This window comes from Procambarus clarkii, chromosome 55 (genome assembly GCF_040958095.1).
Source record: "Procambarus clarkii isolate CNS0578487 chromosome 55, FALCON_Pclarkii_2.0, whole genome shotgun sequence".
Lineage (NCBI taxonomy): Eukaryota > Metazoa > Arthropoda > Malacostraca > Decapoda > Cambaridae > Procambarus > Procambarus clarkii.
In genome coordinates this window covers 2,222,476-2,247,366 of record NC_091204.1, presented here as the reverse complement: position 1 = coordinate 2,247,366, position 24,891 = coordinate 2,222,476, and the positions used below count along the sequence as shown (strand labels likewise).

The 24,891-nt window shown below is 49.1% G+C and overlaps 1 protein-coding gene across 1 annotated transcript; it reads left to right on the top strand.

Annotated features, from left to right (window-relative positions):
- Window positions 1-1,231: 1,231 nt before the first annotated feature.
- Window positions 1,232-1,906, top strand: LOC138352861 (uncharacterized). Its single transcript, XM_069305413.1, has one exon. The coding sequence runs from the start codon at window positions 1,232-1,234 to the stop codon at window positions 1,904-1,906; it is 675 nt and encodes a 224-aa protein (XP_069161514.1).
- Window positions 1,907-24,891: the final 22,985 nt, after the last annotated feature.

Here is a 24,891-nt window from a genome sequence, read left to right as displayed (position 1 = left end):
ACAGCAGTGGAGTGAAACTTCACAAGTGCCCGATGGGTAGTTAACAGTTGGAGCCCATACACATCGACAACACGAACATGTAGCATATCCAACAGGACAATCTCAAGGGCAAGGTATGATACACGTCCAGAAAATTCCAGACCCAGGGTCTCAGAGCAGCAGAGCCATCATGCCAGTGAATGGCCGTAAAGTTCAGCTGGTCGATGCATAATGAACTTCTCTCAGTATTTGCTGGCAACCTATTCCATCAGCTTAAGTGACTGAAAGTTCATCAACCAACCTGTTATAATTACTGTTAGTTCCATTTGTTATTTTATGTTTGCCATGTATATTTCGTGTTCGAAGCAGCAGAAAAATGCTGTTAAAATATATAAAATTAAATACATTTTCAAGATCGGGCAATGTTACTCCAGCTTTGGGGTTCTTATGACATTTTTTTTTTATTTATATTTTTACATGCAAGCATGCGATTTAAATTACAATAAAACATAAAATTAGAAACATAACAGAACAAAACAAGAATCCGCCGGCCAGAAGGACCGACAGAACAACAAGTACCAAAACTGGAAAGGGTACAGGAAATGCAGAATAAATACACAAAAGGTTACAAAATAGAGAACAAAACAGAAAACAATCACAAACAAGCATGCAATGCAAGCAAAACAAGAACATAGCAACAAGTTAAAACATTTTAGCAGTATGAAACAAAACAGAAGCGCCGGCCTGAAGGACCGACAACAAAGCACAACAGTATGAACAAAATGAAATATAATAAAAAATACAATAAAATAGCACACCACACAACCAGCCAATAACAACAAAAAAATATAAAAAAACATACAAATGAAAGACAAACACAACACATAAGCATAAAATAAAACACATAGGGCACGGTAATAACACAAAATAAATACATGAAGACTAAAACACACACCAAGCCACCCGCCTCGCCACAAACAAAGGGAGAGTCACGGCCACAAACTACCGAAAGGCAAACAAACCGCCAGAAGGGCACACAGCACAAAAGTAGAAAATCATCAGACATACTTGCCCGGAAACACGTCCCGAGGGAATCGTACATGGAACGCCTCCCATCGCAACCACTGCCAAGGGCCCTGACCATCCACCGGGGACGCCATATCATCCAGGACATTGGCCACAAACACCCTCAAACAGGGCACCCAAATGGAATCACTCCTGACCCGAGTGACCGGCACACGCTCCCACACCAATGGAACTGCCCCACCCTGAAAGTCCAGCGCCTCCTCGCAGATCGGTAACAGAGCAATCCGCGCCCAGTGACCCAACGGCATCACAGACTCCGGTAATACAGTCCCCAACGGACATCCTCAGAGGAGGGAGCCGGACAGAAGGCACCATCACAGGGGCACCAGCGTCCACGGGCACACCACCGGACGACCGCCGGGATACCGAACTGCGCACATCCTTCCGCAAGGTCACCACCAGGCCTCGCCCAACCCCTTCATCCCCACCATCCCTGGCAGCGGAGGCCACCACGCCCCACCGCGGAGAGGCCCCCGGTGGAGAAGAAACATCAGGCACACCAGAGACACAGGCACCAACGTCAGCAGGCACATGGACTTCCGCCACCACTAACTGCGGAGCCAGCGACGCATCCGGAACCACTCCATCCACACCCAAAGACCCACAGTCACTAAATTTCCCAACATCAGCCCAGGCAGACGACGAACGCCGGGAACGTTTGGACACCGGCCTGAGATCGTCAGAGCCGGAAGCTGACTCAGAAACATGGGCCCCACTAGCCGGACGAACTGACGCCCGCCGCAGAACAGCAGCAGCCTCGACCACAGGGGGAACTGGACCACACACATCAGGGGCCCCCACAGCCACCCCAGCACCCAGCACAGCCGTGACCCGAGGCTAGGATGCATGGCCAGGCGCAGCAGCTGAAGTCGGTTGTGCACACGGCAATGCCTCACAGGGAGCAACAGGAAGGTCGACGGAAGCAACAGCGACAGGAGCAGGAGTAGCATCCGACGGCACTGCAACATCCGGAGGAGGGTCGATGACAACCGGGGGAACGTCGGGCGACGCAGGGGGAGCCTCACCAACGAACGGGACGCTCACCTCCTCACCCCCGAAGTCCTTGTCCAGAGAAGTCCTCGTCATGACATGATCCTGATGAAATTAGGAGGAGCGCTACTGTAAATAGGAGAAAGCAGTTCTGATAGTAAGGTACAGAACTTTGGTCTAGTTCCCATGAGTGAATCGTGTGTGGCCAATATGTAACCTGTGGCAGAGTTGTAACCTTGGGTTACAGTGCTAGAGGGGGAGGAAGGGGGAGGTCAGAGGTCGCAGTTAATGGTATTTAGTTTTTTTTTTCAATACACGACAATCTGTCTCTAGTGGTTGCGGAATGCATTTTGAATCACTGAGTAGAACTCTAAGAAAGGAATAGCATTTTTGGAGGTTATACCTACTACAGAGGTGGAATAGCCTGTATAGGATTTGTTCAAAACATGATGGAAAGGGTTAACCCCACACTGCACAGAGCGGTTTTTAAGCACAAGATCAGAGTGCCTCAGGGCGCTCGTAGGTATAGCGTAGGTTTTAAAAGTTCCACGTGGTTACTCGGGTATGAAATGGATGCCTGAGGCCTCCTGGTGGTGGAGAGCCCCAGGTTTAAGGTAGCAACCATGTCTGATGCATCATCTACGAGCTCCCGGTCTACGGTCAGCCGCTGTGTTGCAAAATGACTCTCAGAGGACAAAATAGAAGACATGTTGTTTGATGAACGACCGATTACTGATGATTTAGATTACAGCTCAGAGAAGTACTGTCATCGTTTTCACCCCATTCCTTCCTTCCTTAAGTAGTTAGGGTTAATCCCGCGGGTCTTCGCCCCCCTTTTACTTGAGATGCCATTGCTCACCCTAGGGGGGCCCCCCCCAGTCAACCAAGGGCTGGCCTTGAATTGCATCCCTGGCGAGTGGGGAAATCCAACCTCACCTCTGTTGCTTTCGGTCGGACTTGCCCGCTGTGACACTGGAAGAATACAATCCTTACCTCTTTAAGTCAAGGTCGATAGCTGGGTGTTCATACTAGTGTCCCAGCAACTCTCCTCAGTGGTCTTATTTGTTATCACAAACCAAGGATTCAATGTCAGATGTAATGCAGTGCCACATAACTGGTCTACTCAAATAGCCCTAGAGACGAAGGCTCACTCAAACACAGTATAAAAATTGATGATGAGTTTACTGAATAAAACTACACTGGATCCGCATAAAGAAGTGGAACTGTCAGACGGCGGCAACACTCCTCACCCGCCTCTGGCAACACAGTCAACTGGACGATTCAAAACTTCGATCCTGGCCTCTTGAATCCAGCCACTTCCTCTAGCTGCCCAAAATGTCACAGCGCCCACACACACACATACATTAATATATATTAACTCATGTATATATGAATACCCTGCCACCTAGCATGACATGAATGATATCCTAGCTCACCTAGACCAAGGGGTAATGGGAGGGAATTTATGTACCTTAACTCTTTCTACTACATAGTCGACATATCCTCTGGCGTGAGTCGCTGAGGTCCTCGGTCCTGGCGTTTGGTCCTCCGTTGATCAGGGTCCTTTACACACAAGGTCATCAGCCGACTTGTAGATGCGCGTCCTCGCCGTACTCACACTCTACAGGCAGGCCCTCCTCCTCCTCCTCCTGAGGTACTGGAGACAGGTCCCTGTGCACGTCGTCTTCTTCCTCCCACACTGGAACTGTAGACAAACTTACAGTCTGGTTCAATGTCTCCTCCTCAGTCTTCCAGTGGACTTGACCACGGGCACAGCAGCTCGCCTGATGCGTTTGAACGTGGCCCGTGGGGTTGAGGGAGTGTCCTCCCGACGTTCACCTCTGACGCAGACTATCAGTAAAAGTGCTCTTGGCGCTCTAACACCAGCCAAGCTCTGCTTCCATGTACTTCACAGGAATCAGATAATCTCCCACGACGTCTGCGGTACTAATGCGGCTGCTTGGGTCCACTGGATGGGGCTTCCTAGCCTCCAAATTGGGACCTCATTCGAGCGTTTCTGCTCTCGATGACGGGCTGTGACACACTATGCCCGCAGCGCCGGACCGCTCAGAGCCCTCCACCTTGTGACGTCACGCCTCCCGAGGGCTCCTCGTCATTGGTCTATATTGTCACGTGACCCAACCTGGCGTCGGAATCAACTGACGGCAGGCGTCACGCTCCTTTGGCGGGAAGTAGAAAGCCTCGACGCCATTTTGTAACACCAAAAGGTCGTAAGCTACTTGTAAAACCAAACTAAATCGGCTAATTCACTGCCAACACGATAACTTTCTATACCTTTAAAAATATCAAAATTTTCCATGAGCATCAGAGAACGTGCAAGTCGCAGAGATATGACTCTTGATGCTGGGACAGGAAAGACATAGGGGGTGGGACACAATCACAGTACCTAATACAGGGGTCTGACATGAGTGATGGGGAGTGTACGGTGGACGATGTCGAGAGTGTGTACAGTACACGCACCTCGACCGGCCTCCCACGCTGCCTTGGGTCAATACCACTGGAGTTACCATCACCATCTGTCACCGGACGTGTCTACTGGGTGATGCAGGCGATGAGTCACAATAACGTGGCTAAATTATGATGAGCAGCCCTACACACTAGAAGGTGAAGGGACGACGACGTTTCGGTCCGTCCTGGACCGAATCGACTTGAGAATGGTCCAAGACGGACCGAAACGTCGTGTCCCTTCACCTTCTAGTGTATGGTTTGGTCTTCGGGGTGATACTACATGTTATGAGTCATTTTCTGGATTCAATGCCATAGACTCAGATACAAGCAGTGTTGATGAACTGAATACAAGGGGGGGGGGGGCTATAGTGTAACTATGCAGAGTTTTACTGCCCCAGCACAAGCACTGCCCCTGCCCAAGGCAGCGCCAGCATCTCTCGCGGCCTGACGACAAAGCGTCCTCGTCATCAGGTGTTTGTGGTAGGCCTGTACTATGCAAAACAGTCTTTTCTCCTGGCATGCCCACGCACAGCTTTAGCACAAGACGTAGTAGCCGTGGTGTTGGCGCCTGGGCTGGTGATGATCGTGCTGGTGTTGACTGTGGTGTTGACACCAAAATAAAAAATACCGGTGTAATTGTTTGGCAGGACTGTGAGAATTTTGTCGCACAAATTCCAGCATTTGATTATACAGATGTTGGTGTGATACCCTTATTCCCCTATACTAATGATGATATCCCTGAAATTGATTATTTTATGGCATATTTCGATCAACCAATCATGGCCCATCTCGTTGCAGAGACGAACCAATACGCTCTGGAACTCATTGACTCTGGAAATTTACCTGCCTCTCGATTGACACGTTGGAAAGACACGACTATTGAGGAAATGTATGGGATTTTAGCGTTGACCATGATGATGAGGCATGCAGATAAACACATGATCCAGGATTTTTGAACAAAGACTGCCTGTTTCCTACCCCTTATTCTACAGGGACATGTCTTGTGATAGGTTCCTGCTGCTTCTCAGGTGCCTCAACTTTGAGAACAATGCTAAGGAAGACAGACACGACAGACTGTAGAAAGTGCGGAAGATATTTATTGAATTAAGAGGAAAGTTTCGTGACTATTTTGTACCAGCACAGAGTGTCTTGACTGATGAATCGCTAGTTCTCTTCAAGGGACAACTCGCGTTCACGCAGTACATTCCATCAAAGCGGCACCAGATGAACAAATCCACTAGGGCCGTGACGAAGATTCGAACCTACGTCCGAGAGCATCCCAGACGCGTCCTTAATCGACTGAGCTACGACATGGTAGTTGTGTACAGCAACTTACATGTCGAGATGGTCAAGATCCACAAGGCTTCTCAAGCAGTGTCGTGAAAACACTCACGGAACCGTTGCTGAACAAGGAGCATATCCTGTTCACATACAGATATTATACCAGCCCCGTGCTAACCAGAGTCCTCCTTGTCCACAACACCGGCGTATGTGGCACTGTTAAGGCCCACAGGAGGGAAATGCTAGTGTTTTGCATTGGTATTGCAGTGGCTGATTGCCAACTGAGAAAGTGTGATAAAATGTTATCAGTGTGCTGGAGGGACAGACGCGAGGTGAATATGTTGACAACTATTCACACCGGTGTCATGTTGGACAACTATTCACTTTGCAACTTTGTTGCAAAGTGAACTTTGCAACAAAGTTGCTAATGTATAAACCTGATTGTGTCATTGATTACAATGTAAATATGCGGTTTGTAGATAAATGTGAAATGATGGTTGGTGCCGTCGAGTGCGTGAGAAAATCTGTGAAGTGGACAAAGAAATTGTTTTCCACCTCGTTGACGTTGCAGAGCTGAACTGTTTCAACACGTATCTCGTGAAATATGGCAGGATACAACTTATCCGTACATACAGTGTTGCTCTAGTGTCACAACTACTGGTGAGGTATGGTGGAGGGCAATGTTGTGACGCATGGGGGTGCCAGCAACAAGGCCTCACTCAGTTCCAGACAGACTCAAGGGTAAAGAACACCTTGCTGTACACAACCTTGGTTATATGACAAGCAAAGGCACACGAGAAAAGGGTAAACATCCCTGCGTTGTTTGCAAGAACACGCAATGTAGAGAACAAAAGCGAAGATCCATCTGCACCTGGTGCGTTGAGTGCAAAGTTGCCTTGTGATCTGTTGACTGCTTCAGTGATTATCACACACTTACGCAGTTCTAAGTGTGTTGACAGTGATGTATACAATCTGTGATAGTGTGCAGCGTGTTAAATTAGTTGCAAATGTAAATAATTGAACATATAATATAGAAAATATGAACAATATTTGAGGACACATTTGTGATACATGTAACACATTTTCTTTGAACAGTACGGATGCTCTATGTCCTGAATATTGTAAACCTGTTCAATATACATAGAATTAGCAAGAAAAAACAAAGAAATGCATTTGTAATTGTACAGAAAAAATTATCATAAAATTATTTGCGGCAACTCTCGCTTGTATAATCTGGTGCACGACTGCCTACAGGAGGCTACAGAACGGACAACCACCAAGCTGTGACGGCACCCAACATTTTCTGGACACCACTGCGGCCAAAGTAAGTACATTTGTGCAATATTTTCAACATATATGTGATCAGGGGAGGGCATTTAATACTTTTCGAAAGAAAAATAATTTTTGGCAAAGAATTTCTTTTCTGCACACAGCGGGAATATCATATTTTAAGGCAGCGCAGCAGAGTGGTTAAGAACTTCAGAGCCACATAGGGCCTGCGAGAATCAGCTTAAAAACAAATGAACCTTGCTTCATAAATAGGAACTGGCATGTATACGAGAACGCATTTTGTGTAAAATTCACGAAATTGCATAAAGTTCAGCAGTAACATGAAATACTTCACAGAGGATGGTGGCACAAAAAGGTTTGATAAGGAAAAATAACTGAGCAGCCAAAGCTCTCAACAGACTGACTCTTCCGTAAAATAAACAGTAGCAAGTGAATGGCAGATAAACTGTTAGAAGAAAGACCATTTCATAATTCTAGAAAGACTCTCATGAGATATGCCAATACTGATCACGGATCTTAAAGCGATGCAACGCCGGTTGCCTGAGTAGTTTAGGGATGCTGATTCCATGCCGTTGTGCACCTTTAATATTTTCTTCTAAGTGAATGCTCTGGCTTGGAGAAGGATGAAAGAATCCAGAGCAAACTGTGCGAAACACCGCACCAGACTATGATGGTTCGATGGAAGGGAAGGGAACTATCAGGGGACAAGCGCAAAGCCATTACGACTATATAGCACTTGGAAAGGGTCAAGATAAGGATTTGGGAGGTGACGGAGGGGTAGGAATGGTCCCCAACCACTTGTGGACGGTCGGGGATTGAACGCCGACCTGCATGTAGCGAGATCGTCGCTCTGCTGTCCAGCCGAAGTGGTTGGACATGGGTCGATGGAGAACCCAGTGAATATGTGAAACAGCAATAATATCTACTTTAGGTGGCATTAGAGAGCATAAACAAAAACGCGTTCACTATCTGCAAGTCCCACTTCCTCCCCTCTCACAAAATATAGGTAAGGTAAGACCTTGAGAGCATTGACCCAGAGATAATTGACATAGGACGACCAAGACTGGTTGAAGTAAGGGTCCAAAAACTTTGCATACATGTTGGTGAGAGTAGCATGGAAGGAGAGGTGCTGGTGAGTGTAGCATGGAAGGAGAGGTGTTGGTGAGAGTAGCATGGAAGGAGAGGTGCTGGTGAGAGTAGCATGGAAGGAGAGGTTCTGGTGAGAGTAGCATGGAAGGAGAGGTGCTGGTGAGAGTAGCACCTAGGAAGAGGTGCTGGTGAGAGTAGCATCTAAGGAGAGGTGTTGGTGAGAGTAGCACCTAAGAAGAGGTGCTGGTGAGAGTAGCATGAAAGGAGAGGTGCTGCTGAGAGTAGCACCTAAGGAGAGGTCTTGGTGAGAGTAGCACCTAAGGAGAGGTGCTGGTGAGAGTAGCATAGAAGAAGAGGTGCTGCTGAGAGTAGCACCTAAGGAGAGGTGTTGGTGAGAGTAGCACCTAAGGAGAGGTGCTGGTGAAAGTAGCATGGAAGGAGAGGTGCTGCTGAGAGTAGCACCTAAGGAGAGGTGTTGGTGAGAGTAACATGGAAGGAGAGGTGCTGGTGAGAGTAACATGGAAGGAGAGGTGCTTGTGAGAGTAGCACCTAAGGAGAGGTGTTGGTGAGAGTAGCACCTAAGGAGAGGTGCTGGTGAGAGAAGCATTGAAGGAGAGGTGCTGCTGAGAGTAACACCTAAGGAGAAGTGTTGGTGAGAGTAGCACCTAAGGAGAGGTGCTGGTGAAAGTAGCATGGAAGGAGAGGTGCTGCTGAGAGTAGCACCTAAGGAGAGGTGTTGGTGAGAGTAACATGGAAGGAGAGGTGCTGGTGAGAGTAGCACCTAAGGAGAAGTGTTGGTGAGAGTAGCACCTAAGGAGAGGTGTTGGTGAGAGTAGCACCTAATGAGAGGTGTTGGTGAGAGTAGCATAGAAGGAGAGGTGTTGGTGAGAGTAGCATGGAAGGAGAGGTGTTGGTGAGAGTAGCACCTAAGGAGAGGTGTTGGTGAGAGTAGCATAGAAGGAGAGGTGTTGGTGAGAGTAGCATGGAAGGAGAGGTGCTGGTGAGAGTAACATGAAAGGAGAGGTGTTGGTGAGAGTAGCACCTAAGGAGAGGTGTTGGTGAGAGTAGCATGGAAGGAGAGGTGTTGGTGAGAGTAACATGGAAGGAGAGGTGTTGGTGAGAGTAGCATGGAAGGAGAGGTGTTGGTGAGTGTAACATGAAAGGAGAGGTGTTGGTGAGAGTAGCATGGAAGGAGAGGTGTTGGTGAGAGTAGCATGGAAGGAGAGGTGTTGGTGAGAGTAACATGGAAGGAGAGGTGTTGATGAGAGTAGCACCTAAGGAGAGGTGTTGGTGAGAGTAACATGGAAGGAGAGGTGTTGATGAGAGTAGCACTTAAGGAGAGGTGCTGGTGAGAGTAGCATGGAAGGAGAGGTGTTGGTGAGAGTAGCATGGAAGGAGAGGTGCTGGTGAGAGTAACATGGAAGGAGAGGTGCTGGTGAGAGTAACATGAAAGGAGAGGTGTTGGTGAGAGTAGCACCTAAGGAGAGGTGTTGGTGAGAGTAGCATGGAAGGAGAGGTGTTGGTGAGAGTAACATGGAAGGAAAGGTGTTGGTAAGAGTAGCACCTAAGGAGAGGTGCTGGTGAGAGTAGCATGGAAGGAGAGGTGTTGGTGAGAGTAGCACCTAAGGAGAGGTGTTGGTGAGAGTAGCACCTAAGGAGAGGTGTTGGTGAGAGTAACACCTAAGGAGAGGTGTTGGAGAGAGTAGCATGGAAGGAGAGGTGCTGGTGAGAGTAGCACCTAAGGAGAGGTGTTGGTGAGAGTAACATGGAAAGAGAGGTGTTGGTGCGAGTAGCATGGAACGAGAGGTGCTGGTGAGAGTAGCATGGAAGGAGAGGTGTTGGTGAGAGTAGCACCTAAGGAGAGGTGTTGGTGAGAGTAGCACCTAAGGAGAGGTGTTGGTGAGAGTAACATGGAAAAGGAGGTGTTGGTGAGAGTAACATGGAAAAGGAGGTGTTGGTGAGAGTGACATGGAAGGAGAAGTGTTGGTGAGAGTAGCATGGAAGGAGAGGTGTTGGTGAGAGTAACATGGAAGGAGAGGTGCTGGTGATAGTGGCACCTAAGGAGAGGTGTTGGAGAGAGTTGCATGGAAGTAGGGGTGTTGGTGAGAGTAACCTGGAAGGAGAGGTGTTGGTGAGAGTAACATGGAAGGAGAGGTGTTGGTGAGAGTAGCACGTAAGGAGAGGTCCTGGTGAGAGTAGCATAGAAGGAGAGGTGCTGGTGAGAGTGGCACCTAAGGAGAGGTGTTGGTGAGAGTAGCATGGACGTAGAGGTGCTCGTGAGAGAAACATGGAAGGAGAGGTGTTGGTGAGAGTAACATGGAAGGAGAGGTGCTCGTGAGAGTAGCACCTAAGGAGAGGTGTTCGTTAGAGAAGCATGGAAGGAGAGGTGCTTGTGAGATTAGCATGAAAGGAGAGGTGTTGGTGAGAGTAGCATAGAAGGAGAGGTGTTGGTGAGAGTAGTATTGAAGGAGAGGTGCTGGTGAGATTAGCATGGAAGGAGAGGTGTTGGTGAGAGTAGCATGGAAGGAGAGGTGTTGGTGAGAGTAGTATGGAAGGAGAGGTGCTGGTGAGAGTAGCATGGAAGGAGAGGTGCTGGTGAGAGTAGCATGGAAGGAGAGGTGTTGGTGAGAGTAACACCTTAGGAGAGGTGTTGGTGAGAGTAACATGGAAGGAGAGGTGTTGGTCAGAGTAACATGGAAGGAGAGGTGTTGGTGAGACTAGCATGGATGGAGAGGTGCTGGTGTGAGTAGCATAGAACTAGAGGTGACGGTGAGAGTAGCATGGATGGAGAGGTGCTGGTGAGAGTAGCATGGAAGGAGAGGGGCTGGTGAGAGTAGCACCTAAGGAGATGAGGTTTTGGTTAGAGTAGCATGGAAGGAGAGGTGCTGGTGAGAGTAACATGGAAGGAGAGGTGCTGGGGAGAGTAGCATGGAAGGAGAGGTGTTGGTGAGAGTAACACCTTAGGAGAGGTGTTGGTGAGAGTAACATGGAAGGAGAGGTGTTGGTGAGAGTAACATGGAAGGAGAGGTGTTGGTGTGAGTAGCACCTAAGGAGAGGTGTTGGTGAGAGAAGCATGGAAGGAGAGGTGCTGGTGAAAGAAGCATGGAAGGAGATGTGTTGGTGAGAGTAACATGGAAGGAGAGGTGTTGGTGCGAGTAGCATGGAAGGACAGGTGCTGGTGAGAGTAGCATGGAAGGAGAGGTGTTTGTGAGAGTTACATGGAAGGAGAGGTGTTGGTGAGAGTAGCATGGAAGGAGAGGTGCTGGAGAGAGTAGCATGGAAGGAGAGGTGCTGGTGAGAGTAGCATGGAAGCAAATGTGTTGGTGAGAGTAGCAGGGAAGGAGAGGTGCTGGTGAGAGTAGCATGGAAAGAGAGATGTTGGTGAGAGTAGCATGGAAAAAGAGGTGTTGGTTAGAGTAGCATGGAAGGAGAGGTGCTGGTGAGAGTAGCATGGAAGGAGAGGTGCTGGTGAAAGTAGCACCTAAGGAGAAGTCTTGGTGTGAGTAGCACCTAAGGAGAGGTGCTGGTGAGAGTAGCATGAAAGTAGAGGTGTTGGTGGGAGTAACATGGAAGGAGAGGTGTTGGTGAGAGTAGCACCTAAGGAGAGGTGTTGGTGAGAGTAGCACCTAAGGAGAGGTGCTGGTGAGAGTAGCACCTAAGGAGAGGTGCTGGTGAGAGTAGCACCTAAGGAGAGGTGCTGGTGAGAGAAGCATGGAAGGAGAGGTGCTGGTGAGAGTAACACCTAATTAGAGGTGTTGGTGAGAGTAGCACCTAAGGAGAGGTGTTGGTGAGAGTAGCACCTAAGGAGAGGTGCTGGTGAGAGTAGCACCTAATGAGAGGTGTTGGTGAGAGTATCACCTAAGGAGAGGTGTTGGTGAGAGTAGCATGGAAGGATAGGTATTGGTGAGAGTAGCATGGAAGGAGAGGTGCTGGTGAGAGTAACTTGGAAGGAGAGGTGCTGTTGAAAGTAGCATGGAAGGAGAGGTGTTGGTGAGAGTAGCACCTAGAGGTGTTGGTGAGAGTAACACCTTAGGAGAGGTGTTGGTGAGAGTAACACCTAAGGAGAGGTGTTGGTGAGAGTAACACCTTAGGAATGGTGTTGGTGAGAGTAACACCTAAGGAGAGGTGTTGGTGAGAGTAACATGGAAGGAGAGGTGATTGGTGAGAGTAACATGGAAGGAGAGGTGTTGGTGCGAGTAGCACCTAAGGAGAGGTGTTGGTGAGAGTAACACCTAAGTAGAGGTGTTGGTGAGAGTAGCATGGAAGGAGAGGTGTTGGTGAGAGTAACATGGAAGGAGAGGTGTTGGTTAGAGTAACATGGAAGGAGAGGTGTTGGTGAGAGTAACGCCTAAGGAGAGGTGTTGGTGAGAGTAACATGGAAGGAGTGGTTTTGGTGAGAGTAATACCTTAGGAGAGGTGTTGGTGAGAGTAACATGGAAGGAGAGGTGTTGGTGAGAGTAACATGGAAGGAGAGGTGCTGGTGAGAGTAGCATGGAAGGAGAGGTGTTGGTGAGAGTAACATGGAAGGAGAGGTGTTGGTGCGAGTAGCATGGAAGGAGAGGTGCTGGTGAGAGTAACATGGAAAGAGAGGTGCTGGTGAGAGTAGCACCTAAGCAGAGGTGTTGGTGAGAGTAGCATGGAAGGTATGGTGCTGGTGAGAGAAGCATGGAAGGAGAGGTGCTGGTGAGAGTAGCATGGAAGGAGAGGTGTTGGTGAGAGTAGCATAGAAGGAGAGTTGCTGCTGAGAGTAGCACCTAAGCAGAGGTGTTGGTAAGAGTAGCATAGAAGGAGAGGTGCTGGTGAGAGTAGCATGGAAGGAGAGGTGTTTGTGAGAGTTATATGGAAGGAGAGGTGTTGGTGAGAGTAGCATGGAAGGAGAGGTGCTGGAGAGAGTAGCATGGAAGGAGAGGTGCTGGTGAGAGTAGCATGGAAGGTGAGGTGTTGGTGAGAGTAGCATGGAAGGAGAGATGCTGCTGAGAGTAGCACCTAAGCAGAGGTGTTGGTGAGAGTAACATGGAAGGAGAGGTGCTGGTGAGAGTAACATGGAAAGAGAGATGTTGGTGAGAGTAGCATGGAAAAAGAGGTGTTGGTTGGAGTAGCATAGAAGGAGAGGTGCTGGTGAGAGTAGCATGGAAAAGAGGTGTTGGGAAGAGTAGCATGGAAGGAGAGGTGCTGGTGAGAGTAGCATGGAAGGAGAGGTGTTGGTGAGAGTAGCATGGAAGGAGAAGTGCTGGTGAAAGTAGCACCTAAGGAGAATTGTTGGTGTGAGTAGCATGGAAGGAGAGGTGCTGGTGAGAGTAGCATGAAAGGAGAGTTGTTAGTGAGAGTAACATGTAAGGAGAGGTGTTGGTGAGAGTAGCATGGAAGGAGAGGTGCTGGTGAGAGTAGCATGAAAGGAGAGTTGTTAGTGAGAGTAACATGGAAGGAGAGGTGTTGGTGAGAGTAGCACCTAAGGAGAGGTGCTGGTGAGAGTAACAAGGAGGGAGAGGTGCTGGTGAGAGTAGCATGGAAGGAGAGGTGTTGGTGAGAGTAGCACCTAAGGAGAGGTGTTGGTGAGAGTAGCACCTAAGGAGAGGTGCTGGTGAGAGTAGCATGGATGGAGAGGTGTTGGTGAGAGTAGCACCTAAGGAGAGGTGTTGGTGAGAGTAGCACCTAAGGAGAGGTGTTGGTGAGAGTAGCACCTGAGGAGAGGTGTTGGTGAGAGAAGCATAGATGGAGAGGTGTTGGTGAGAGTAGCATGGTAGGAGAGGTGTTGGTGAGCGTAACATGGAAGGAGAGGTGCTGGTGAGAGTAGCATGGAAGGAGAGGTGCTAGTGAGAGTAGCATGGAAGGAGAGGTGCTGGTGAGAGTAGCATTAAAGGAGAGGTGCTGGTGAGAGTAGCACCAAAGGAGAGTTGCTGGTGCGAGTAGCATGAAAGGAGAGGTGTTGGTGAGAATAGCATGGAAGGAGAGGTGTTGGTGAGAGTAGCATGGAAAGAGAGATGTTGGTGAGAGTAGCATGGAAAAAGAGATGTTGGTTAGAGTAGCATAGAAGGAGAGGTGCTGGTGAGAGTAGCATGGAAAGAGAGATGTTGGTGAGAGTAGCATGGAAAAAGAGATGTTGGTAAGAGTAGCATAGAAGGAGAGGTGCTGGTGAGAGTAGCATGGAAGGAGAGGTGCTGGTGAGAGTAGCATGGAAGGAGAGGTGCTGGTGAGAGAAGCATGGAAGGAGAGGTGTTGGTTAGAGTAGCATGGAAGGAGAGGTGCTGGTGAGAGTAGCATGGAAGGAGAGGTGTTGGTGAGAGTAACATGGAAGGAGAGGTGTTGGTGAGAGTAGCACCTAAGGAGAGGAGCTGGTGAGAGTAACATGGAAGGAGAGGTGTTGGTGAGAGTAGCATGGAAGGAGAGGTGCTGGTGAGAGTAGCATGGATGGAGAGGTGTTGGTGAGAGTAGCACCTAAAGAGAGGTGTTGGTGAGAGTAGCACCTAGGGAGAGGTGTTGGTGAGAGTAGCACCTAAGGAGAGGTGTTGTTGAGAGAAGCATAGAAGGAGAGGTGTTGGTGAGAGTAGCATGGTAGGAGAGGTGTTGGTGAGAGTAACATGGAAGGAGAGGTGCTGGTGAGAGTAGCATGGAAGGAGAGGTGTTGGTGAGAGTAACATGGAAAGAGAGGTGTTGGTGAGAGTAGCACCTAAGGAGAGGTGTTGGTAAGAGTAGCATAGAAGAAGAGGTGTTGGTGAGAGTAGCACCTAAGGAGAGGTGTTGGTTAGAGTAGCATGTAAGGCGAGGTGCTGGTGAGAGTAACTTGGAAGGAGAGGTGTTGGTGAGAGTAACACCTTAGGAGAGGTGTTGGTGAGAGTAACACCTAAGGAGAGGTGACGGTGAGAGTAACATGGAAGGAGAGGTGGTTGGTGAGAGTAACATGGAAGGAGAGGTGTTGGTGCGAGTAGCACCTAAGGAGAGGTGTTGGTGAGAGTAACACCCAAGGAGAGGTGTTAGTGAGAGTAACACCTTTAGAGAGGTGTTGGTGAGAGTAACATCAAAGGAGACGTGTTGGTGAGAGCATCATGGAAGGAGAGGTGTTGGTGAGAGTAGCACCTAAGAAGTGGTGTTCGTTAGAGTAGCATGGAAGGAGAGGTGCTTGTGAGATTAGCATGAAAGGAGACGTGTTGGTGAAAGTAGCATAAAAGGAGAGGTGCTGGTGAGAGTAGTATGGAAGGAGAGGTTTTGGTGAGATTAGCATGGAAGGAGAGGTGTTGGTGAGAGTAGTATGGAAGGAGAGGTGCTGGTGAGAGTAGCATGGAAGGAGAGGTGCTGGTGAGAGTAGCATGGAAGGAGAGGTGTTGGTGAGAGTAACTCCTTAGGAGAGGTGTTGGTGAGAGTAACATGGAAGGAGAGGTGTTGGTGAGAGTAACATGGAAGGAGAGGTGTTGATGAGACTAGCATGGATGGAGAGGTGCTGGTGTGAGTAGCATGGAAGGAGAGGGGCTGGTGAGAGTAGCACCTAAGGAGATGAGGTTTTGGTTAGAGTAGCATGGAAGTAGAGGTGCTGGTGAGAGTAACATGGAAGGAGAGGTGCTGGTGAGAGTAACATGGAAGGAGAGGTGTTGGTGAGAGTAGCACCTAAGGAGAGGTGTTGGTGAGAGAAGCATGGAAGGAGAGGTGCTGGTGTGAGTAGCATGGAAGGAGATGTGTTGGTGAGAGTAACATGGAAGGAAAGGTGTTGGTGCGAGTAGCATGGAAGGACAGGTGCTGGTGAGAGTAGCATGGAAGGAGAGGTGTTTGTGAGAGTTACATGGAAGGAGAGGTGTTGGTGAGAGTAGCATGGAAGGAGAGGTGCTGGAGAGAGTAGCATGGAAGGAGAGGTGCTGGTGAGAGTAGCATGGAAAGAAAGGTGTTGGTGAGAGTAGCAGGGAAGGAGAGGTGTTGGTGAGAGTAGCATGGAAAGAGAGATGTTGTTGAGAGTAGCATGGAAAAAGAGGTGTTGGTTAGAGTAGCATGGAAGGAGAGGTGCTGGTGAGAGTAGCATGGAAAGAGAGATGTTGGTGAGAGTAGCATGGAAAAAGAGGTGTTGGTGAGAGTAGCACGGAAGGAGAGGTGCTGGTGAGAATAGCATGGAAATAGAGGTGTTGGTGAGAGTAGCATGGAAGGAGAAGTGCAGGTAAAAGTAGCACCTAAGGAGAAGTGTTGGTGTGAGTAGCACCTAAGGAGAGGTGCTGGTGTGAGTAGCATGAAAGGAGAGGTGTTGGTGAGAGTAGCACCTAAGGAGAGGTGTTGGTGAGAGTAGCACCTAAGGAGAGGTGTTGGTGAGAGTAGCACCTAAGGAGAGGTGCTGGTGAGAGTAGCACCTAAGGAGAGGTGCTGGTGAGAGTAGCACCTAATTAGAGGTCTTGGTGAGAGTAGCACCTAAGGAGAGGTGTTGGTGAGAGTAGCACCTAAGGAGAGGTGCTGGTGAGAGTAGCACCTAATGAGAGGTGTTGGTGAGAGTATCACCTAAGGAGAGGTGTTGGTGAGAGTAGCATGGAAGGAGAGCTGCTGGTGAGAGTAACTTTGAAGGAGAGGTGCTGTTGAGAGTAGCATGGAAGGAGAGGTGTTGGTGAGAGCAGCACCTAAGGAGAGGTGTTGGTGAGAGTAACACCTTAGCAGAGGTGTTGGTGAGAGTAACACCTAACGAGAGGTGTTGGTGAGATTAGCATGGAAGGAGAGGTGTTGGTGAGAGTAACATGGAAGGAGAGGTGTTGGTTAGAGTAACATGAAAGGAGAGGTGTTGGTGAGAGTAACACCTAAGGAGAGGTGTTGGTGAGAATATCATGGAAGGAGTGGTTTTGGTGAGAGTAATACCTTAGGAGAGGTGTTGGTGAGAGAAACATGGAAGGAGAGGTGCTGGTGAGAGTAGCATGGAAGGAGAGGTGTTGGTGAGAGTAACATGGAAGGAGAGGTGTTTGTGAGAGTTATATGGAAGGAGAGGTGTTGGTGAGAGTAGCATGGAAGGAGAGGTGCTGGAGAGAGTAGCATGGAAGGAGAGGTGCTGGTGAGAGTAGCATGGAAGGTGAGGTGTTGGTGAGAGTAGCATGGAAGGAGAGATGCTGCTGAGAGTAGCACCTAAGCAGAGGTGCTGGTGAGAGTAGCATGGAAAAGAGGTGTTGGTGAGAGTAGCATGGAAGGAGAAGTGCTGGTGAGAGTAGCATGGAAAGATAGATGTTGGTGAGAGTAGCATGGAAAAGAGGTGTTGGTGAGAGTAGCATGGAAGGAGAGGTGCTGGTGAGAGTAGCATGGAAGGAGAGGTGTTGGTGAGAGTAGCATGGAAGGAGAAGTGCTGGTGAAAGTAGCACCTAAGGAGAAGTGTTGGTGTGAGTAGCACCTAAGGAGAGGTGCTGGTGAGATTAGCATGAAAGGAGAGGTGTTAGTGAGAGTAACATGGAAGGAGAGGTGTTGGTGAGAGTAACATGGAAGGAGAGGTGTTGGTGCGAGTAGCACCTAAGGAGAGGTGTTGGTGAGAGTAACACCCAAGGAGAGGTGTTGGTGAGAGTAACACCTTAAGAGAGGTGTTGGTGAGAGTAACATCAAAGGAGACGTGTTGGTGAGAGCATCATGGAAGGAGAGGTGTTGGTGAGAGTAGCACCTAAGAAGTGGTGTTCGTTAGAGTAGCATGGAAGGAGAGGTGCTTGTGAGATTAGCATGAAAGGAGACGTGTTGGTGAGAGTAGCATAAAAGGAGAGGTGTTGGTGAGAGTAGTATGGAAGGAGAGGTGCTGGTGAGAGTAGCATAGAAGGAGAGGTGCTGGTGAGAGTAGCATGGAAGGAGAGGTGTTTGTGAGAGTTATATGGAAGGAGAGGTGTTGGTGAGAGTAGCATGGAAGGAGAGGTGCTGGAGAGAGTAGCATGGAAGGAGAGGTGCTGGTGAGAGTAGCATGGAAGGTGAGGTGTTGGTGAGAGTAGCATGGAAGGAGAGATGCTGCTGAGAGTAGCACCTAAGCAGAGGTGTTGGTGAGAGTAACATGGAAGGAGAGGTGCTGGTGAGAGTAACATGGAAAGAAAGATGTTGGTGAGAGTAGCATGGAAAAAGAGGTGTTGGTTGGAGTAGCATAGAAGGAGAGGTGCTGGTGAGAGTAGCATGGAAAAGAGGTGTTGGGAAGAGTAGCATGGAAGGAGAGGTGCTGGTGAGAGTAGCATGGAAGGAGAGGTGTTGGTGAGAGTAGCATGGAAGGAGAAGTGCTGGTGAAAGTAGCACCTAAGGAGAATTGTTGGTGTGAGTAGCATGGAAGGAGAGGTGCTGGTGAGAGTAGCATGAAAGGAGAGTTGTTAGTGAGAGTAACATGTAAGGAGAGGTGTTGGTGAGAGTAGCATGGAAGGAGAGGTGCTGGTGAGAGTAGCATGAAAGGAGAGTTGTTAGTGAGAGTAACATGGAAGGAGAGGTGTTGGTGAGAGTAGCACCTAAGGAGAGGTGCTGGTGAGAGTAACAAGGAGGGAGAGGTGTTGGTGAGAGTAGCATGGAAGGAGAGGTGCTGGTGAGAGTAGCATGGAAGGAGAGGTGTTGGTGAGAGTAGCACCTAAGGAGAGGTGTTGGTGAGAGTAGCACCTAAGGAGAGGTGCTGGTGAGAGTAGCATGGATGGAGAGGTGTTGGTGAGAGTAGCACCTAAGGAGAGGTGTTGGTGAGAGTAGCACCTAAGGAGAGGTGTTGGTGAGAGAAGCATAGATGGAGAGGTGTTGGTGAGAGTAGCATGGTAGGAGAGGTGTTGGTGAGCGTAACATGGAAGGAGAGGTGCTGGTGAGAGTAGCATGGAAGGAGAGGTGCTAGTGAGAGTAGCATGGAAGGAGAGGTGCTGGTGAGAGTAGCATTAAAGGAGAGGTGCTGGTGAGAGTAGCACCAAAGGAGAGTTGCTGGTGCGAGTAGCATGAAAGGAGAGGTGTTGGTGAGAATAGCATGGAAGGAGAGGTGTTGGTGAGAGTAGCATGGAAAGAGAGATGTTGGTGAGAGTAGCATGGAAAAAGAGATGTTGGTTAGAGTAGCATAGAAGGAGAGGTGCTGGTGAGAGTAGCATGGAAAGAGAGATGTTGGTGAGAGTAGCATGGAAAAAGAGATGTTGGTAAGAGTAGCATAGAAGGAGAGGTGCTGGTGAGAGTAGCATGGAAGGAGAGGTGCTGGTGAGAGTAGCATGGAAGGAGAGGTGCTGGTGAGAGAAGCATGGAAGGAGAGGTGTTGGTTAGAGTAGCATGGAAGGAGAGGTGCTGGTGAGAGTAGCATGGAAGGAGAGGTGTTGGTGAGAGTAACATGGAAGGAGAGGTGTTGGTGAGAGTAGCACCTAAGGAGAGGAGCTGGTGAAAGTAACATGGAAGGAGAGGTGTTGGTGAGAGTAGCATGGAAGGAGAGGTGCTGGTGAGAGTAGCATGGATGGAGAGGTGTTGGTGAGAGTAGCACCTAAGGAGAGGTGTTGGTGAGAGTAGCACCTAGGGAGAGGTGTTGGTGAGAGTAGCACCTAAGGAGAGGTGTTGTTGAGAGAAGCATAGAAGGAGAGGTGTTGGTGAGAGTAGCATGGTAGGAGAGGTGTTGGTGAGAGTAACATGGAAGGAGAGGTGCTGGTGAGAGTAGCATGGAAGGAGAGGTGTTGGTGAGAGTAACATGGAAAGAGAGGTGTTGGTGAGAGTAGCACCTAAGGAGAGGTGTTGGTAAGAGTAGCATAGAAGAAGAGGTGTTGGTGAGAGTAGCACCTAAGGAGAGGTGTTGGTTAGAGTAGCATGTAAGGCGAGGTGCTGGTGAGAGTAACTTGGAAGGAGAGGTGTTGGTGAGAGTAACACCTTAGGAGAGGTGTTGGTGAGAGTAACACCTAAGGAGAGGTGACGGTGAGAGTAACATGGAAGGAGAGGTGGTTGGTGAGAGTAACATGGAAGGAGAGGTGTTGGTGCGAGTAGCACCTAAGGAGAGGTGTTGGTGAGAGTAACACCCAAGGAGAGGTGTTAGTGAGAGTAACACCTTTAGAGAGGTGTTGGTGAGAGTAACATCAAAGGAGACGTGTTGGTGAGAGCATCATGGAAGGAGAGGTGTTGGTGAGAGTAGCACCTATGAAGTGGTGTTCGTTAGAGTAGCATGGAAGGAGAGGTGCTTGTGAGATTAGCATGAAAGGAGACGTGTTGGTGAAAGTAGCATAAAAGGAGAGGTGCTGGTGAGAGTAGTATGGAAGGAGAGGTTTTGGTGAGATTAGCATGGAAGGAGAGGTGTTGGTGAGAGTAGTATGGAAGGAGAGGTGCTGGTGAGAGTAGCATGGAAGGAGAGGTGCTGGTGAGAGTAGCATGGAAGGAGAGGTGTTGGTGAGAGTAACTCCTTAGGAGAGGTGTTGGTGAGAGTAACATGGAAGGAGAGGTGTTGGTGAGAGTAACATGGAAGGAGAGGTGTTGATGAGACTAGCATGGATGGAGAGGTGCTGGTGTGAGTAGCATGGAAGGAGAGGGGCTGGTGAGAGTAGCACCTAAGGAGATGAGGTTTTGGTTAGAGTAGCATGGAAGTAGAGGTGCTGGTGAGAGTAACATGGAAGGAGAGGTGCTGGAGAGAGTAGCATGGAAGGAGAGGTGCTGGTGAGAGTAGCATGGAAGGAAAGGTGTTGGTGAGAGTAGCAGGGAAGGAGAGGTGTTGGTGAGAGTAGCATGGAAAGAGAGATGTTGTTGAGAGTAGCATGGAAAAAGAGGTGTTGGTTAGAGTAGCATGGAAGGAGAGGTGCTGGTGAGAGTAGCATGGAAAGAGAGATGTTGGTGAGAGTAGCATGGAAAAAGAGGTGTTGGTGAGAGTAGCACGGAAGGAGAGGTGCTGGTGAGAATAGCATGGAAATAGAGGTGTTGGTGAGAGTAGCATGGAAGGAGAAGTGCAGGTAAAAGTAGCACCTAAGGAGAAGTGTTGGTGTGAGTAGCACCTAAGGAGAGGTGCTGGTGTGAGTAGCATGAAAGGAGAGGTGTTGGTGAGAGTAACATGGAAGGAGAGGTGTTGGTGAGAGTAGCACCTAAGGAGAGGTGCTGGTGAGAGTAGCACCTAAGGAGAGGTGCTGGTGAGAGTAGCACCTAATTAGAGGTCTTGGTGAGAGTAGCACCTAAGGAGAGGTGTTGGTGAGAGTAGCACCTAAGGAGAGGTGCTGGTGAGAGTAGCACCTAATGAGAGGTGTTGGTGAGAGTATCACCTAAGGAGAGGTGTTGGTGAGAGTAGCATGGAAGGAGAGCTGCTGGTGAGAGTAACTTTGAAGGAGAGGTGCTGTTGAGAGTAGCATGGAAGGAGAGGTGTTGGTGAGAGCAGCACCTAAGGAGAGGTGTTGGTGAGAGTAACACCTTAGCAGAGGTGTTGGTGAGAGTAACACCTAACGAGAGGTGTTGGTGAGAGTAGCATGGAAGGAGAGGTGTTGGTGAGAGTAACATGGAAGGAGAGGTGTTGGTTAGAGTAACATGAAAGGAGAAGTGTTGGTGAGAGTAACACCTAAGGAGAGGTGTTGGTGAGAGTATCATGGAAGAAGTGGTTTTAGTGAGAGTAATACCTTAGGAGAGGTGTTGGTGAGAGAAACATGGAAGGAGAGGTGCTGGTGAGAGTAGCATGGAAGGAGAGGTGTTGGTGAGAGTAACATGGAAGGAGAGGTGTTTGTGAGAGTTATATGGAAGGAGAGGTGTTGGTGAGAGTAGCATGGAAGGAGAGGTGCTGGAGAGAGTAGCATGGAAGGAGAGGTGCTGGTGAGAGTAGCATGGAAGGTGAGGTGTTGGTGAGAGTAGCATGGAAGGAGAGATGCTGCTGAGAGTAGCACCTAAGCAGAGGTGCTGGTGAGAGTAGCATGGAAAAGAGGTGTTGGTGAGAGTAGCATGGAAGGAGAAGTGCTGGTGAGAGTAGCATGGAAAGATAGATGTTGGTGAGAGTAGCATGGAAAAGAGGTGTTGGTGAGAGTAGCATGGAAGGAGAGGTGTTGGTGAGAGTAGCACCTAAGAAGTGGTGTTCGTTAGAGTAGCATGGAAGGAGAGGTGCTTGTGAGATTAGCATGAAAGGAGACGTGTTGGTGAGAGTAGCATAAAAGGAGAGGTGTTGGTGAGAGTAGTATGGAAGGAGAGGTGCTGGTGAGAGTAGCATGGAAGGAGAGGTGCTGGTGAGAGTAGCACCTAAGAAGTGGTGTTCGTTAGAGTAGCATGGAAGGAGAGGTGCTTGTGAGATTAGCATGAAAGGAGACGTGTTGGTGAGAGTAGCATAAAAGGAGAGGTGTTGGTGAGAGTAGTATGGAAGGAGAGGTGCTGGTGAGAGTAGCATGGAAGGAGAGGTGCTGGTGAGAGTAGCATGGAAGGAGAGGTGTTGGTGAGAGTAACTCCTTAGGAGAGGTGTTGGTGAGAGTAACATGGAAGGAGAGGTGTTGGTGAGAGTAACATGGAAGGAGAGGTGTTGATGAGACTAGCATGGATGGAGAGGTGCTGGTGTGAGTAGCATAGAACTAGAGGTGACGGTGAGAGTAGCATTGAAGGAGAGGTGCTGGTGAGAGTAGCATGGAAGGAGAGGGGCTGGTGAGAGTAGCACCTAAGGAGATGAGGTTTTGGTTAGAGTAGCATGGAAGTAGAGGTGCTGGTGAGAGTAACATGGAAGGAGAGGTGCTGGTGAGAGTAACATGGAAGGAGAGGTGTTGGTGAGAGTAGCACCTAAGGAGAGGTGTTGGTGAGAGAAGCATGGAAGGAGAGGTGCTGGTGAGAGTAGCATGGAAGGAGATGTGTTGGTGAGAGTAACATGGAAGGAGAGGTGTTGGTGCGAGTAGCATGGAAGGACAGGTGCTGGTGAGAGTAGCATGGAAGGAGAGGTGTTTGTGAGAGTTACATGGAAGGAGAGGTGTTGGTGAGAGTAGCATGGAAGGAGAGGTGCTGGAGAGAGTAGCATGGAAGGAGAGGTGCTGGTGAGAGTAGCATGGAAGGAAATGTGTTGGTGAGAGTAGCAGGGAAGGAGAGGTGTTGGTGAGAGTAGCATGGAAAGAGAGATGTTGTTGAGAGTAGCATGGAAAAAGAGGTGTTGGTTAGAGTAGCATGGAAGGAGAGGTGCTGGTGAGAGTAGCATGGAAAGAGAGATGTTGGTGAGAGTAGCATGGAAAAAGAGGTGTTTTTGAGAGTAGCACGGAAGGAGAGGTGCTGGTGAGAATAGCATGGAAAGAGAGGTGTTGGTGAGAGTAGCATGGAAGGTGAAGTGCTGGTGAAAGTAGCACCTAAGGAGAAGTGTTGGTGTGAGTAGCACCTAAGGAGAGGTGCTGGTGAGAGTAGCATGAAAGGAGAGGTGTTGGTGAGAGTAACATGGAAGGAGAGGTGTTGGTGAGAGTAGCACCTAAGGAGAGGTGTTGGTGAGAGTAGCACCTAAGGAGAGGTGCTGGTGAGAGTAGCACCTAAGGAGAGGTGCTGGTGAGAGTAGCACCTAATTAGAGGTGTTGGTGAGAGTAGCACCTAAGGAGAGGTGTTGGTGAGAGTAGCACCTAAGGAGAGGTGCTGGTGAGAGTAGTACCTAATGAGAGGTGTTGGTGAGAGTATCACCTAAGGAGAGGTGTTGGTGAGAGTAGCATGGAAGGAGAGCTGCTGGTGAGAGTAACTTGGAAGGAGAGGTGCTGTTGAGAGTAGCATGGAAGTAGAGGTGTTGGTGAGAGCAGCACCTAAGGAGAGGTGTTGGTGAGAGTAACACCTTAGCAGAGGTGTTGGTGAGAGTAACACCTAACGAGAGGTGTTGGTGAGAGTAGCATGGAAGGAGAGGTGTTGGTGAGAGTAACATGGAAGGAGAGGTGTTGGTTAGAGTAACATGGAAGGAGAGGTGTTGGTGAGAGTAACACCTAAGGAGAGGTGTTGGTGAGAGTATCATGGAAGGAGTGGTTTTGGTAAGAGTAATACCTTAGGAGAGGTGTTGGTGAGAGAAACATGGAAGGAGAGGTGTTGGTGAGAGTAACATGGAAGGAGAGGTGCTGGTGAGAGTAGCATGGAAGGAGAGGTGTTGGTGAGAGTAACATGGAAGGAGAGGTGTTGGTGCGAGTAGCATGGAAGGAGAGGTGCTGGTGAGAGTAACATGGTAAGAGAGGTGCTGGTGAGAGTAACACCTAAGCAGAGGTGTTGGTGAGAGTAGCATGGAAGGTAAGGTGCTGGTGAGAGAAGCATGGAAGGAGAGGTGCTGGTGAGAGTAGCATGGAAGGAGAGGTGTTGGTGAGAGTAACATGGAAGGAGAGGTGTTGGTGCGAATAGCATGGAAGGAGAGGTGTTGGTGAGAGTAGCATAGAAGGAGAGGTGCTGCTGAGAGTAGCACCTAAGCAGAGGTGTTGGTAACAGTAGCATGGAAGGAGAGGTGCTGGTGAGAGTAGCATGGAAGGAGAGGTGTTGGTGAGAGTAACATGGAAGGAGAGGTATTGGTGCGAATAGCATGGAAGGAGAGGTGCTGGTGAGAGTAGCATGGAAGGAGAGGTGTTTGTGAGAGTTATATGGAAGGAGAGGTGTTGGTGAGAGTAGCATGGAAGGAGAGGTGCTGGAGAGAGTAGCATGGAAGGAGAGGTGCTGGTGAGAGTAGCATGGAAGGTGACGTGTTGGTGAGAGTAGCATGGAAGGAGAGGTGTTGGTGAGAGTAACTCCTTAGGAGAGGTGTTGGTGAGAGTAACATGGAAGGAGAGGTGTTGGTGAGAGTAACATGGAAGGAGAGGTGTTGATGAGACTAGCATGGATGGAGAGGTGCTGGTGTGAGTAGCATGGAAGGAGAGGGGCTGGTGAGAGTAGCAC

Bases quoted from the DNA above. Each gene is read 5' to 3' on its own strand.
- LOC138352861 (XM_069305413.1), top strand. From the start codon at position 1,232: ATGGAACTGCCCCACCCTGAAAGTCCAGCGCCTCCTCGCAGATCGGTA.